Below are 16,368 nucleotides of genomic sequence, written 5' to 3' on the forward strand. Positions count from 1 at the left end.
AAGACTTCTGGCTCCTGAAGACTCCTGAAGATTCCAGAGTTTATATGTCTGAAGAGATCTGGAAGATCTTAGGGTTCTTCAGATCTTACCACCATAAAATAGGCTTTGTTAAAAAGGGCTGATATAAATAATTCGTGCGAATGAAGTCAAGTCCAAAGTGGTAGGTTTTACGCCCTTGGTCATGTACTAGCTCCAGAAATGTTACAACATATCCACATAAGCCGCGTCCGGAAATGCTACAACACATCTACATAAGCCGCGTCCGGAAATGTTACAACATATCCACATAAGCCGTATCCGGAAATCGACCCTTGTGCTGAACGTGGAAAGAGTTAGAAGATTCCTTCAACATATATGTTTGATTTAACAAAGTATCCCGAAATGCATCATAGGGTCATTGACCTAGACCTACGACCTATGATCATTTGCCTATATATGGCGACGCTTCGACGTAAATAATAGCGATATATACTGACATTTACAAGTAAGTAAATGAAAGTAACTGAATGCTTTGCATCTGGGACCATAGTTTCAGATACGAGAACTAAGGGCGAACTAATCTCATTGACTTGTGATGACATTTATGTGTGAAACTGCCCCTCATAGGTTGTTGAACGCCATCGAGATCAAGCTAATCTTGTGTTGCACGTCACACATGCTAGTGATGACCAGAACCGAAGGTCGATGTCGGTCGGTGACCTGTGATAACTTTCAAATGTCACCTACATCATATCGATAAAACACTGCTGAAGGGAAAAGCCAGCCATGGTAATCAGTGACCAGACTAGAATACGTCACTAAAAACAGGCGGTACATTGGGGCACGTTTCAGTCTATTTTCTCGCAGCAGCTCGTCTAGGTCAGTGGCCTCAGGTGACACTGACCTAAACTGACCTAGAGGAGAGGCCTGGGGACTTTAGAATATGTCGGAAATCAACGTAGTACTTGATATCGAACTTGTCATGAGCCCAGCTCAAATGCCTGCCCAGGTGTCTGAAAGTATTTTGTGGCACTTATCGTGTCATTTCTTTTACCGCACTGACTGCTAGCATTCACATAGACCTCCCGTGTCGACTTCATAATGACGTGGTTCGAATGAGCCTCCGCCCTTGCAAGGCTAGATGCGAGCGGTTCACATGGACGTCAGCTTTGCATGAACCCCGCCAGCGCGAAGCCTAAAAGAAGTATGTATCCACAGGATATTCTACAAGGCAGGGGAAGCTGTGCGATGATCGGCACGGCTCCGCAATGTTCTCTTTCAGCGTTTATATCTTACTACTGAGTTAAAAAAACGGCGCAAATGTCAAAACTGGGTTGCCTTGAGTTAACCCACGGCTTCTGCCCGTTTCCTGTGAGGATATGTCAGCGTGTCTTGATTTACCCAGTTATTGCCTGATTCTCCCAGACCCAGAAGGCAACAGGCTGCTTTAGTGCTGTAACATTGTTTCTTTCATTTCAGAAACAAGTGAACCTGATTCGTCAGCTAGAAGACGAGCTTCACCGGCGAGGCGGCAAGAACCAGGCGGTCGTGGAGCTACAGCAGCAGCTGGACCAGTTTTACGTGGAGAACGATCATCTGACGCGAGAGAACGCAATTCTCAAGGAGACCATCAAGGTAACGGACACGGCTCTGCCGCTCTCAGTCTGGAAGGTCCGAACATATTAGGATCATACTGGACCTCGCAAACGTAAGCAGAATCTGTTTTTTGGGGGGAAAAGTATCAATGGCAAGCACTTGAATTATCTTTCGTGGACTTTAATTGTACCCATCTTGAAGCGGATTTTACAAAAGGGTAGCTTTGTTTTATCTGCCATCATATATAACCACCCTCATCATCCTCTTTTTTTGCATTCTACGCGCTAAGCGCATAAATCATTCTCTAACACCGATGGCATCTGTTCATCTGTATCAGGAGACATTGTCATGGAATGTGATGGTTGAAATGCTTCTCGATGGATATTAAAATAATAATTTGCCGTAGGTTTAAGATATAAGCCGCGTCAGTCGATGGAAGAATTGAGTTAACGCATGTGCTGCCACGCATTGGAGGGCACCTCGACTCATTCGTTCACTGATGAAAACAAGAGTCCTAATACGTGTTGTAATCTGCTCAACCAAGCTGATTTAATGGCTTTTTGCTAGCACCCTATTTTGCCCGCGCATTATTGTAGAAGCGCTAAACAGGGTTGATGAATGGAGCATTTCAACGCAGATGATGATGAAGGTCACGTTTGTGAGCGCACGTAGATACACCTATTTATATATTCGCGTTAAGCATTTCGTTGGGCTATTTCGACGACTTCCGATCAACTGAAACTGTAAAGTAACCCTTGCGGAGCATTGTAGACGTGACCATCCGGCTGCCGTCCCGCTAAAAACACACATACACATTCCAAGCCCCCAGCCGTCACTCTTCATCAGTCACGACGTTCCGTGATTTGGTCACTACTCTGACGCCCCGCTCCGTGCCCCGACTGCGCCCTGTGATCTGGTTAACTTCCCAACTGGATTTAAGCTGGAAACACAGAGACATAGTAGCACTGGTGGCTCGAAAGGCTCTGTGTATCAGTGGAACACGAGTTCATGCACTGGAACTGACGGAGACGTCTCATCCTTGGGCCTGTATGCGATGGAAGTTCCGTCAATACGCCACCACGTTCCTGGAACATATGTGGAAGGCCCTTTTGTCCAGCGTAAAGTCGGCAAATGAGCAAGTCAGCTTCTTCTCCCGGTCGATCAACATAAGACGGCCACGCACTGTCTGTACTCACCGTTGAACTATCATCATAGCGTAGCACAAGAGCCACAGCGCCATGCTGGCAAGACGGCGCGCGCGCCAAACGCTGAGTACTGCACTTCAGGCTGCCAGTCCGTGGCCATGGACGACATGAAATGTCCGAACTTTTACAGTCTCTGGTTAGTATCGGGCAGCACCTAAAAGTTTCCAACCACGTATAAGCCTTCGAGCTTTGGTAGTACGTTCTTTGTCACCAAAGGCTTTTTTGAGCGTGCTACCGAGTTCTTCAGTCAAGATGGGCTGCTTCCCCGCGTAGCCATGACAACCTCTGGTCACTCGTCGGTTAGCAGCTGCCGGAATACAGCTGCACTTGTCTCCGTTTTGACGTGAACTTAGCCAGCGACTAGTCACTCCACACCACTCATCAGGTCTTCTCGTCTGATTTCTCGCTCAAATCTTGAATGAGCAACACGGCTTCGCCAATGACGATTTGTAGCTTTGTCTGTCAATGCTGCTACCCTTCGTGGGAACAAAATGATACAGAGACGAACGTTTTCATTTAGCTCGCCGCGTCCATCTGTCACCTCTGTACCTTTCTGCAGCACGAGCAGGCGCCTGAGGCGGCACAGCCCAATGGAAATCTCCCCGTCATGTTGGTCAAAATGTCTCCCCGCCAGCAAACCCTGGGCAGATGAACCAACAAATCCAGAAAAATACCAATGTCAAGATCTCCCACATAGGCTTGCACAAGACATATAGCATCCAGTTTATCTCGTTTTTTGTTGTTGTCCAGATTATGTCATGCATTTTACTGCCGTAATAAGCACCCTTGATGGGTCCTAGGAAAATGTGATGAAAAGGGACTTACTTGCCTTACTGAGACTTGACCCATGCTCGCCAACTAAATATTTGTTCACATCGTTGAAAGCTAAGTCACCCGTCACGACTTCAGTGCATTGGGATTAAATCGAACAATGCATTGCGCGGTTGGTATCGCACCACATTATTCACAACAGTAATTCGCCCTCCTCAGGTATGCTGGTACCCTTTGCTCCCAGCGAATGACAACGTGCCCTTTAAAATATGAGGCTCCTTACCGTTTATTAATGCTGTGATGGTCCAGCAGAACTGAATTTAAGACTCCTACGGTGACGCGAGCCCAGTTCATCAGGCAATCCAGCGGCGTCACGATGACATCACGATGACGTCACGATGACGATGCCGCAGTCGCACGCTCAGTAAAGCCGATTGCAAGTAAACAGTGACACGCTTTTCGTTTTTTTTTTTTACCAGCAACAGATATCCGAACTGTCTCCATACAGCCGACGGATTGAGTGAACTTCCAGAATGCTTGTCTCTTTTATTTGGCGATATCTAATGGACGACCGCCTATTTTCAGGATCGCACTGTAGGTTTGTTCAATCTCACGGTTCGTTATTGTTTACCGTTTCTTACTGCTATCGTATATTGGTACTTATGCAAGTACCTATGTCTGGAAAGCAACGGCCGCTGCAAGGAAAAACTATGCTTTTTGCATATTAACACGCGTTCGGGTGGAAAACAAATTTATCACTGCTAAGTTTGTTCCAAAATAAGTACCGCGCCAAGTTTTGCATAGCTATATACAATTAAATGACGGGTCGTTTGACAGTAAAATTTAGATGGATCCTGCGAGGTCACTAACTTACGGCTACTAGGTCAAGGTCAGGCCATGGATTCTGCGAACCAGCTTTTAGGGAGTCGCTCAATGTAATGCAACAACAGAGTGTTAGACGAGACCATATATCTCTGAGATACTTTCTTAGCCAACGTAAAAATTGAATGAACAATGGTCATCGACCTAAGATCAGTTTTGAGGGTCAAATCAAGGTCAATCCAATCTGTTCCTTTATCCTAGGGCTTGCAGTATGGGGTGGGTTTTGGTGCCCATTTCGAATTTACTGATGCCAGGGATCGTATTATGCATCTTCCATGCACTTTCAAATGTCAGAGTAGGTCACCGACCTCGAATGACCCGGCTCAGCATTTTGCTTTTAGTAACATATTGCCTAGCGTAATCTGTGTCGCTTATTCAAATGCAAACTTAAAGTTGTCCTTCGAAAAAGCACGACCTTTGAAAGGTCAAACAAGGTCACTGAGCCTAAATAACCATGTGACCTTTTGCTTAAAACAGGTATCTAGGTTCCGGGGGCGCTTTGGAGACCAACCTGGAGATTGGCCTTGTTTGACCCTATTTGATCCAAAGGTCATGACCTAGGAAACTCAAACTTTGACCTAAGTGCGTTTAGGCGCAGGCCAACACCCTCTATGAATTTTGTGTCTCTAGCTCTCTTAATTCCTGAGATCTCAGGGGTGTCAAATTGACCTCCACCCGAACGAAGGCTATCCAACCGGCCACCCAGGCGCGTGTTAATGCAAATATGCTAGCTGACAAAGATAATGAACCTCCAGTGATACTCCAATTAAATCAATGACTTCCCACATGAAGATATGCTCGTCAAAGTAAGGTGGCAATAATTTCATTTCATTTTCAGGAGCTCGAGCTCAGGATCGACACGCAGAAACAGACTCTCCTTGCCCGCGACGAAAGCATCAAAAAACTCCTGGAGATGTTGCAGACAAAAGGGCTGGGTAAGTTCATCTTGTCTGACAAGTGCACAGCATATAGTGCGGCTGATACTTTCGTAATGATTGCGTGTTTATTTTAAATTGTACCATTTACCTCAGGTAATCGTTTATAGAGAGCAGGCAGTGAGCTGTACTTCCGCTCAAATGTTACGACGTCTTCGATACCATGAGAGTCAAAGATTATTTCACTAGTGACCGTAGGTGTCTCATGCTTGGTAATCATTACTCTCGCTAGGACATTTCGGTGAATGCAAAAGCAAATTGCGCGACGAAGCCACGTATGTTCCTTTCGGGCTCCCACCGCCGCCGTCATCTCGCCTTATTCACCTTCACACCGCGCCAGAGCTAATATCAGTCGCACAGTAGGGTCTTCGCAGGTGTGACAGCTGCTGGGAATCCCTCTCACGACATCACGACATATCTCGATATCACGGTATCACGACACATCAGCGATGACGCCGCCCTTGGATTCCTTCGCCCATCAGTTGTCAAGGTTGACTCAGACTCTGCATCCACGCAGCCACCAAGCACCGGGGCAAAGCTCAGCGCGTGAGCAGTGGACATGGACCATGTTGTTTGTGGTCAGATCGTCGTCTGCAGGCCTTACTGGGGTTATGTTCTTCCTGTTGGAACCATTTGCACCGAGCGTGCCCGCAGAATAACTCTCACACGACGCCATGCCCCTGATATAAATGCCACGCCCATAAATGTCACGCTCATAAATATCACGCCCATAAATATCACGCCCGTGATGCATGCCTCTCCGTCTTCGCCGGCTTCCCCAGCTCTCCCAGTGCGGGGTATGGCCACCAAGGGATTGCGTGCCGGCCCCGGTGTGCTGGGGCCAAACAGATGGCGTTGTAAGAGCCGTTACCGTGGCACGCAACTCTTTCGAGCGTATTTGTAATAACTCTGACGACTAACCTGTCAAGACGAGCCGCGATGTCAAACCGTGCGTCTGCTAAAACACAGAGGGAAGAGCTCGTTCAAGTCCGTCGAGGTCAAAGCAATAATAATTTATTTTCAGGGGTCACAAAATAACGTGAAGTCATCTGCGATTGTTTTATTACAAACCACAACCTTTGACCTTAGGTCAGCTTGTGCTTTCAACCTTCAAGTGCAGCAACGAATTTGTGTGCGATTTCTAGACTTGAACTGACATGGTTTAAACCAAGCATGACCCAAACGATGCGGTGAACGGACTTCCCTTGGTGATTGTTCTACTGTTGCGCTGACAACAAAAGTCAGAAGTAGCATTCGCTATAAATTTTCCCTGGTGATATAACGGCTTAAAAATACTTTGACGCCAGTCAAAGGCTTTGCCTTTTTCCGAGCTGTGTCTGGAATATCCCCTCCGAAGATCACGAGTACTGACGACGCTCATTATGTCGCCACACTACGCGCTCAAAACCGGTAGGCAAGCCGCACAAATGTGCCACGCCGCGTTGCGGGCACCGGTTTTGTAACGTTTTGTCATTCCAACTATCGAGAGCAAAGCCATGTTTCTAGGACCTAACGGGATAGAAAATTGAAAGTTGCATGCCAAATAAAAAAGGTTTGATCTTGGCCAGTCCAAATTTCATCACGGCTCACTCAACAGATTGTAAGATACCTTCAAAAATTTGGATTGCTCGGCTTCCCTTCACACCTTTTCTCACTTACTTTGGTCGTCCAGGGTTAGAAGACCAAAAGTAACGTGTTATCTCTGGTAACAAAATTTTTGGGTGTTCAAATAGAGCCAAGCACCCTCCAACTACTCTTCCAACAGTTAGCTTCATGCTTCTTCCCATTGAAAGATGAAAAAACAAAGCTTCCATCACACATGCTAAATATTTTCAGGTGACATCAACTGTACAGGCATCCAGCGCAGATACACCAATTTCTTATTTCAAGCTTAATGCCATGCGTTGGGTACCAGTAATGTTATCTTTTTGATGATGATTCAGACAGATATGAAGCAAGTTTCATTGGTTTTAAAAAACACGGTTCCCGTGTATTGGCGGAAATGTGACCAATTTCAACTTTCTTCTGTGCTGGTGGGGATAGGTTGTTTTTGGATAGGCCTTCCCTCCGGGATTTTGGGAAATATCTGGTAGATTGTCTCGCAATTCGTTTGAAATGATGTCCGTAATATTTTTTACCCTCGTAAAAAATCTGAAGGCAAAACAGTTCTGATAAAGTGACGTAATCAAGCAAAACATGGATGACAAGTTACCGTAAATGGAAGCTTTCAACCGGAATTCTAGCTCAACTTCAAGTAAGATTTTAGAGCTCTAAATTTTACATCTGACAAACCAAGCTGTATGCATGCATTAAAAACAGTGATTTACTGTGTCAAACCACTTTCCAAGTTGAAGGGCGTACCACAAGTATGTTAAACTAGAGCATACAACCCTCTGTGCACGTTTGTATGATCTCGTTATATCGGGTCGCAGCCTATTTGTTCCCAGCCAGGCTCCCGCTCAGACATTCCGATGTTGCTTACATGCGCACGGCGTCATGCGTCTCCTGGAAAAATTGCCTCGGAAAAAATCCTTGGCTTGAAGTATTAACACCAGGACACACTGACTGTGGGCCTACTGCATTCCAAAATGCATCTATTGTCGGAGTGTTTTCCATTAACCACAATGCTCAAAATGGGCTTTTATATAGTTCGTGAATTACAGCCGATAACTACAATGAGCGATTCTATCAGCCACCTCACAAGATTGAGATTCGTTATCTGATGAAAAAAATTATCTACACTGTTAACTCCGTTGCTGGTGTTTACTCGCACGCCGATGACTGATTTGAACGCTTGTTTGCGAGCTGACACCACCCGCACCAATTCACACCTAAGCATATGGTCTTCATTTTCACACCCTGCACCAATTTGAACATCCGTTTGCAAATGAACACCATTGACAAGGCAATTAATCTGAAGTTCATAAAACTGTACTTTGTAGGTATAACCGCCTGCAGTGACCTGTAGAAATGCAGCAAATTGTGTATGCTTGTGCAAAAGTGCATCACAAATCGTTAACGGGCTATTCAGTACCTATTTGAGTTGAGTACTGCATGTGCCTATTGCTCTGACCAGGACTTCTTTCATCGCCAAAAGTTGCATCTCAATGAGTAAAGAGTGCATCGAATGCCGCCGCCATCTTACCTGCGCGGGACGAGCATCCCGACGCGCAATCTGCGCCACTGTGCGCCACTGCGCACCAGTGTCAGTGCGCGGCGAGTTGTGTCAGCCGATCGGGAAAGGTTCTAGACGGGGAGAACCGACCTTGAACGGATCAACGGTTTTGTAACACTCAGCAGCTGAGTACTGGCACTACTCGAGTGGCAGTATAAAATGTCAACTCGAGTTATTCTACCTGCAGCCTTAACCCAAGGCCACCCATACCCCTCAAAATTACTGGTATCAGCTGAGCCATGATGTAGTCTTGAAACACGAGTGTGTATGGATGGCATGAGTGCGGTATGCCTTTCGAAAGTGTGAAGTCAATGGTTTAAGTGCATTATTTAGTATCTCTTCTAAGTCATGGATATTCATAATATTTATGTTACAGGCAAAGAAGAAGAGCGTCTGATGTACCAACAGCTTCAGTCCGCCTCACAAAAGCAGGTATCGGTAATCAACCTCATCATATTGAATTTTAAACTTTTCGCCAAGGCAGCATGCTCCCATGTGATGGGTAATTTCTTCTCGTTCGCTAGATACAAAGTCTAGGTTTAAGTGGCACCCGCCACTTATTTTGATCAAGGTTTTAAGAATTGTGCACACAGCGAAATGCCCTCAATTTTGCTCTTCGCGGATCGAACAAAAAATGGTTTTTCCAAAAAGCAGCCTTTGATCATGAAATCAATCCTAGACGGGCACAATATTTCCAGCTTTTACGCCTTGGCTTCTGCCATATCCTTGTGACCCAGACCACTGTATTTCACATGCTAGAAGTACCGCTACAGGGCACTCACTGCCGTAACGCGCAAACCAAAGCTGATCTGGTGGACTGACGTGGCTCCTCCTGACGCCGCCTGGCGGTATGGCAGTTTGACGATGCCAGGAGTGAGATCCAACGCCGTGACCAGGAGATCCTGGCCCTGACCGCCAAAATGAAGACGCTAGAGGAGCAGCACCATGACTATCAGCGACACATCACCGTGCTCAAGGAGTCCCTCTGCGCCAAGGAGGAGCACTACAACATGCTGCAGGCCGACGTGAGTGTACAGCGGATTATGCGGTCTCAGATGTTTCGATCGTTTTTCATTTGGTCGTTTCGATGGAATCAGAAAGACATAGAGAAACAGAGTGAGGTAAGAAGGGAAGAGAGATAGAAACCCCCGTTGAGTCAATACACAGCCAACACCCGCGCATCTATCGTGCCCAGGCCACGCCCTCGCGAAGCACCCAATCGCTGGTGCGAAGCTTCGCCCAGCTAGCCATTGGCGGCGGTTTCCGCGCTTGTGTCGGGCCTGGTCATGTGTGTCCGGATGTTCTGTCTGCCGCGGAGGTCCGGACTGTTGCGCGGCCGAAGCAACACGCCTCGCCCGGCGTCTGGCACGCGGCCAGATCCCTCCCCGGCGCCCTTGACCTGCATTAGATGAGCCCGGCCGGTCGTATTTCTGCGTCTGCTGCTGATCTGGGGGAGAGGAAGACTCCAGCAGCGAATGAGAAAATGCAACGATGTTTTGCTGCTGCGGCAGAAAACAGCGCGGCTTGTGTCCTGTAACTTCTCTCAGATTTGAGCACCGTTGTTTGTCCAACAGTGCATCATACGGAGACAAATGCAATGAATGTATAGGGAGGAATCGCAGGAGGCTTTGTCATCTCCAACGGTGTTGGTCCTTATCACTTAGGGTGAATGTTCCACTTGGAGATATCGAGGGAAGTATCAGGCATGATGGAACAAGTTAATTTAGAACTGTTAGTAAACTTTTGAATGACACGGACTGCTCAAACCAGCACAATTTCTTTTCAGTAAATATGCTGCTCAATAAGCCATTTGTATTGCGTCATGGAATGTCTGTATGACGTTGAGGTGATGCCAGACTGGCCGTGCGAAGTTGCCACCCTAGCACTCACTTGTAGCTCTTCAATCTCCCGAGAGGTGGCCGTGGGGGTGCTGAAGATATTTAATCAACCAAATATTGATCTGTGTCCTTTCTCGCAGTGTTACTACATATTTGTTCGTTAATTTAAGGTGTTTACTTGTATTCACATAGACAGTTATGGCGCTTTCTTCAGTTATTCCATTACAAGTCTTATTTCCGTAACAACTAATACCCATGTCCAACTTTCTGTACTGTGTAGCACAAAACGTGACTCTTGATTGGAACTTGCGCGGCCTGCACAACAATGATTGAGAGCCAATTACCAGTTATACTTGCAAAATTATAACAAGAAATGGTCATATGTTGGGGAAATACATGCACTGACATCCGTAAGATAATACGAAATCGCGATAAGGTTCTCCACGAAACAGTTCACAAAGTCACTGTTCATGCTTCATTCAGCGATAATTATCTCCATTGACACCACTTTTATGATAAACCACACAATACAATAAGCTGACTATCACATTTTTTCTGACAGAAAGTTAAGCGCGTTTTCGTTGGTGCATCCCTTCCCTTTAAAGGACATGTTTCACATTTGAAGATGTGGAAACAAGCATCAGATCTGACAAAACCTGCTGACATATAACTATTGGTATACTTTTTAAGTGGAAAAGACTGCTTTAGACAGCACAATTCTCTGTTCAGTAGATATGTTCCTCATTGTGTCATGGCATGATTATGTCATTGTTCGTTGCACAACATGAATTGAAAGCCAGTTGACTGTAGGCTATATCAAGAAATCGTGCTGTCAAACGTCAAAAATGAACGGCTCGACCATTATATTTTTCTCAGCTTTCATCGCCGTACGGCTCATGAAATAACATAATTTGAATGACATGATTATGTCGTCATTAATGACTAGGTGACTTTGGAATACTCTCCCGGTACACATTTCGCCATTTTTGCGCGCGTGTAGCTCAGAAGCTAGAGGGGCCCATGTCTTAAGAAGGACAGGGCTGTGAACAGCACCGAAAGGTTTTCAAAATGGCGTTTTCAATTAAAAACCCCACGTAAATGTGGACCGCTCCCTTCAAGTGGCCACGCCCGTGTTCAGCGCTGACTTAGCTGCGGCGTTACAGCTAATGTAACCATGTAACCATGAAGGTAATATATGCGTGACGTCATGTCTGGCAGCACTGTCACGTCTGGCAGCACTGTCACGTCTGGCAGCCGAAACGTTCCGGTTGTTTTGCGTGTTGAGCATGCCTCAGTGACGTCACGTCTGACAGCACTGTCACGTCTGGCAGCCGATACGTTCCGGCTGTTTTGCGTGTTGAGCGTGCCTCAGTGACGTCATGACTGCCGTGGCTTCCAGGTGGAGGAGCTGCGTCAGCGACTGGAGGAGAAGAACAGAACAATCGAGAAGAAGACGCAGGCGGCGCTGCAGGCCGGCCAAGAGAGGAGTCGCCTCAGCAGCGAACTGAACGAGACTCGCGACCACCTCGATATCAAGGAGCGCAAGATTAACGTGCTGCAGCGCAAGGTCCGTGCCCGGGCTGAAACGAGCCCTGATTTTCCGCCCTGGTGTCTAAGGCCTGTTGGGTCCACATGAATGTCAGAGGCAATTTGGACATCGGAACGGCCATTCCCGAGTTTGCACGAGGCTCCGAAGTCAACCGTTTCCCTCAGCTATACATTTCTCATCATGCGTAGTTCACGGAATTAATTTAATGTGTATGGAAATTGGCTTCGTGTCACCCGGCAGCCAAAATCCATGAGTTCCATTTTATAGAACTGGGTCTGGCCTTCTAATTCTTGTGATAGCCCTCAACTAGCACAACTCGCCGGCATTCTCCATGCAATGCCGCTCTGAAACGAGTCTGGCAGGTTTCGTGACTTCAGTTCAAATGCCGCCATGCCGTCACGAGCAGCCTTGGTGCAGACTTCAACCATCACTTACGGGCGGAAGACACGCAGTCACGACCCATTTGACCGGGATACTGACTGACGAGAACTTCTGTTCAGGTGGAGAACCTGGAGGAATTGCTGAAGGAGAAAGACAACCAGGTGGATATGGCGCGCTCTCGGCTGACGGCCGTCCAGGCGCACCACACCTCCTCCGAGGGCGCACTCAGCTCGCTCGAGGAGGCGATCAGCGACCGCGACAAGCAGATAACGCAGCTCCGGGACCAGAGGGACCGCGCAGAGCAGGACCGCACCCAGGAGCGCGAGCTGCACGAGCGCGAGCTGGCCGAGTACAAGATGAAGCTGCACGCGCTGGAGACGGAGCTGGAGAAGCTCCAGGTGCGGCTGGAACGCGCGCAGACCGAGAAGGCCAAGCTGGAAGCCAAGCTGGAGGCATCGCAGTCAGAGCTGGGCAAGGCGAAGGCAGAGCTGGACAAGGTGCAGGGTGACGCAGGCAGCCGGAGTCACGAGTTCGAGTCGAGCCGCCAGAAGATGACCAAACTCGAGCTGGAGGTCGACCGGCTGCGGGCCGAGAACGACAGGCTCCGCTTCGATATGGAGCGAGAGCGGGAGCGTGTCGAGCGCGAGCGGGACCGAGACCGAGACCGCGACCGGGAACGGGACCGGGACCGGGACCGGGACCGGGAGCGAGAGCGCGACCCGCGCGACTGGGAGCGCTCCACCACACCTGTGTACAACCCGCAGCGCGAGCGGCACATGAGTGGCAGCCTGGCCGCCTCGCTGGAGATCGAGCGACTGCAGGAGCGTCTGGAGAAGTCGCAGGCTGAGCTGCGGCGCGCCCAGACCGAGCTGCGCATGTACCAGAACGACAACGATCGCGTCCAGGTGGAGGTGGAGCAGCTGCAGGAGAAGGTGGAGAAGTCGTCCGGCGAGATCTACCGGCTGAAGACGCGCCTGGAGAACGCCCAGTCGGAGAAGGACTGTCTGCAAGAGGAGCACGACCGTTCTCAGATGATCCTGGCCCGCATCATGACCGAGAAGGACCGATCTCAGACAGAAGCCGACAAGCTGAAAGAGGAACTGGAGCGGTCGCAGCAGACGCTGGGCCGCGCCCAAATCACGCAGGAGAAGACGCAGAGCGAGCTGGACAAGGCGCAGATGGACCTGGACCAGCTGCAGGAGAAGCTGGACCGGACAACCGGCGAGCTCCGGCGGGTACGTGTGACCCCGGCGGACATGTGTCGGCCTTGGCACCCTCTGTCCGTGACTGTTCGGTTCCGGCACACGTGCAAAATAGTCTGACATGCTTTATTTAAGAGTGCTGTGTTATAAAGCCCTGCACTTAATTAGAAAGGCGGGTATATTATGTGCATGCAACCCCAAATATCACACAACTGCCTTGTTGTTTCCACAGTGAGTGAGTTCAACACTCGATTTAGCTGGCGAGGGCGTCGGAAGCTGCAGACACCTGTGTTGTTTGCACCTCTGTTCATTATTTAAACCCTGATTTGTGTATTAATGGATGCGCAATTTTCAGCTTCAGGCAGAGCGTGAGAAGGCGATTTGCGACATGGACTTGCTGCAGGCGCAAGTGGACAAAACCCTCGGACAGTCCACCAGAATGCAGAGGGACAAGGAGGCTGTCGAGACCGAACTCAACAAGCTCAAAGACAAGCAGGACAAAACGCAGGTCAGTCGCAGGGGCTTCCCTAATAATGTCGTGCCTCCGCTCGAGCAACTTTATGGTGGTCGTAGTCGCATTATAAGCGTAAGAGCATACGGCTTCCTCATGGCGGAAGCCATTACACTTATGGCCCATATTTACTGCATTTGGCCAGTACATCACTAGTGCTTGTGCGCTGATCATACCTGTCACGTGATCCATGATTGAAGACGGAATTGCCTCCAGAATCGATAAAATCGTCAAGAAGCCAATGACGCATCGATTTTTGCAAAAAACAGGGGTTTAGAGCCGAAGTAGAGTGTCCATCGGCTGGAATCGTCAGAGCCGGCAGTAAATAAAAAAGGTACATGTCGAGAGAAGACCAGAACCAGATCTCTTAATGGATAAATTGGGAACCAAACAACAAAATAGTAATTGTAATTAGAGTAACAACAATACGCCGCTTCTTTTTAATCCCGTCTTATGCAATAAATACGTTTTTCTTTGTTACTTCGGACCAGATCAGCCGCTCCAACATGTATTGTGCACGCTGCGAAGCAACACAAGTTTACGAAAAATGTAAATGGATTGTATTGTCGACAGGCCTTCACATTCATAAATACTCAAGGTAAATGCAAGTTGTCCACCGCTTGCAGAACATTCATGGTAAAAGATAGATCTTTCTATGCTTTCAATCTTAATTGAGTGTTCATAAATGTCAACAAGCAACAATGAGGCCTACCTAAACACTTTCTTAGCATTAGCTCCAAAAAAGAAACGGAGAAAATGCTCGCCCAATGAACATTAAGCACTTAATCATGTTGCAAACATTTTTAACTAAAAACATTTGTTTTGAAGAGTTCCCCAACTGTTACTAGAGTGTCCAGGCCTGCAGCTGCATGACGGGGGGGGGGAGGGGTCTGACCCGCTACCTCCCTGGCATCTCCGAAGTCAACCAATTGTGACCCGACCTTTTCATCAAGCCAAAGGTCAAGGTGAAGGCCAGCAAGAATGAAATTTGGAATAACTGGCTTCAGTCCCGCGACTTGTTTCTAGACCCCTTTTGTATCAGGCACGCAGGAGACGTACTTATTAGGATGCATATGACCGCTTTGGGTCGAAACGAGGCCTAGGTCTGTCGGCCGCCAACTGATTATCATCTAAATTCCCTTTAATTCATTTTCACAGATAAAACAGAAATAATAGCCTTTTTTCTTGGAGGAAAATCAGGAGAATGGAGATATGGATGTGTTGATTCTTCGTCAATATGCCTTTATCGCAACAATAGCAGACCTGAATTCACTTGTCTTATCTACTTAAATAATGTTACTCGCAAATGCACTCAACAACTTATTTAATCCATTTTTTCGTAGTTTCATCGGCAATAAGTGAAAAGCTATCTGATTTTTTTAAGTTTCACTCGTATTGTTCGATTGCTCTCTCGACGTGATTTGGCGGTCTTAACATTCGTGAGGCTGATCTTTTCTTGTTCCCACGGGCTCAGGTAAAGAAAGAGGAGGCACCACTTCTAATACCCACATTGTGTTCCTTGTCCACCCAAGATGACTGAGATGTCAGAAAATCTAAAATTAGCATAATACGCTCTTGCGTAGCTCCAGTTCCCCCTCCCCCCCCCCCCCCCACCTTCATTAAGAAAGTCCTGGCCGCGCCCCTAACTGCTCCGCAGGTACCTCCTCAGCCATTTCGACAGCGGTCATGGCACCAGTGCGCCAACGCCATTGAAAGACCCCCTTCGTCAGAATTCATGCGAAGATTTTCATCGCTTACCCGTGGTCGACTCCATACCAATGCCCACATCTCTCAAACGGCTTCCACCGGAGGTCTTGCGTGACCTGCCATCTGACCAGCGCCCCTTGCACGCTTACCGTCAACCCACGCCCACATCTGTCAGCTTCCACCGGAGGTCGTGCGTGACCTGTCATCTCACCAGCGCCCCTTGCACGCTTACTGTGGGCCCGATGCGGTTAGCCCCGCCCCGGCATCAACGAAACAGAAACACGCCTGTGCCTGTCAGCCCCTTCAGCCGGCTGGCACTGGCCGTGAGGGTGTGTGGGTTTTGACGCTGTATGCCGGAGCGTAACTCCAACGATGAGCTGGCTGATGGCACCTTCGCACGGCAGGCTCAGGGCCCATGCGGTTTGGTATAGACGTGGGCATGTGTGTGGCCCGGTAAGCCCGGCGCGGTCCTTTATCAGGCCAGATCCCTCATGAATTCGGATGGCCCCTCCTTGGTGATTCGTTGGATTCAGCAGCGCCTAAGCGCCGTTCCTATTGCCCCTTCCCGCGCGGCGGGTGTCGCCTGGTGTAATCACCGACTGCAGCGCCGCCTCATCACGGGAGACTGTAACCTCCG

At 48.3% G+C, this 16,368-nt stretch overlaps 1 protein-coding gene across 1 annotated transcript in view; it reads left to right on the plus strand.

Moving 5' to 3' along the window:
* The window catches only part of LOC119112100 (trichohyalin), a 68,945-nt gene that overhangs the window by 30,550 nt on the left and 22,027 nt on the right, over positions 1-16,368 (plus strand). Inside the window, exons 2-8 of the mRNA XM_037236112.1 lie at positions 1,459-1,614; positions 5,272-5,368; positions 8,920-8,975; positions 9,401-9,568; positions 11,781-11,948; positions 12,431-13,546; positions 13,869-14,021. Coding sequence (XP_037092007.1) covers positions 1,459-1,614; positions 5,272-5,368; positions 8,920-8,975; positions 9,401-9,568; positions 11,781-11,948; positions 12,431-13,546; positions 13,869-14,021 — 1,914 coding nt within the window. The remainder of the gene's footprint in view (positions 1-1,458; positions 1,615-5,271; positions 5,369-8,919; positions 8,976-9,400; positions 9,569-11,780; positions 11,949-12,430; positions 13,547-13,868; positions 14,022-16,368) is intronic.

This window comes from Pollicipes pollicipes, unplaced genomic scaffold (assembly GCF_011947565.3).
Source record: "Pollicipes pollicipes isolate AB1234 unplaced genomic scaffold, Ppol_2.1 Scaffold_7261;HRSCAF=8764_pilon_pilon_pilon, whole genome shotgun sequence".
NCBI classification, from domain to species: Eukaryota; Metazoa; Arthropoda; class Thecostraca; order Pollicipedomorpha; family Pollicipedidae; genus Pollicipes; species Pollicipes pollicipes.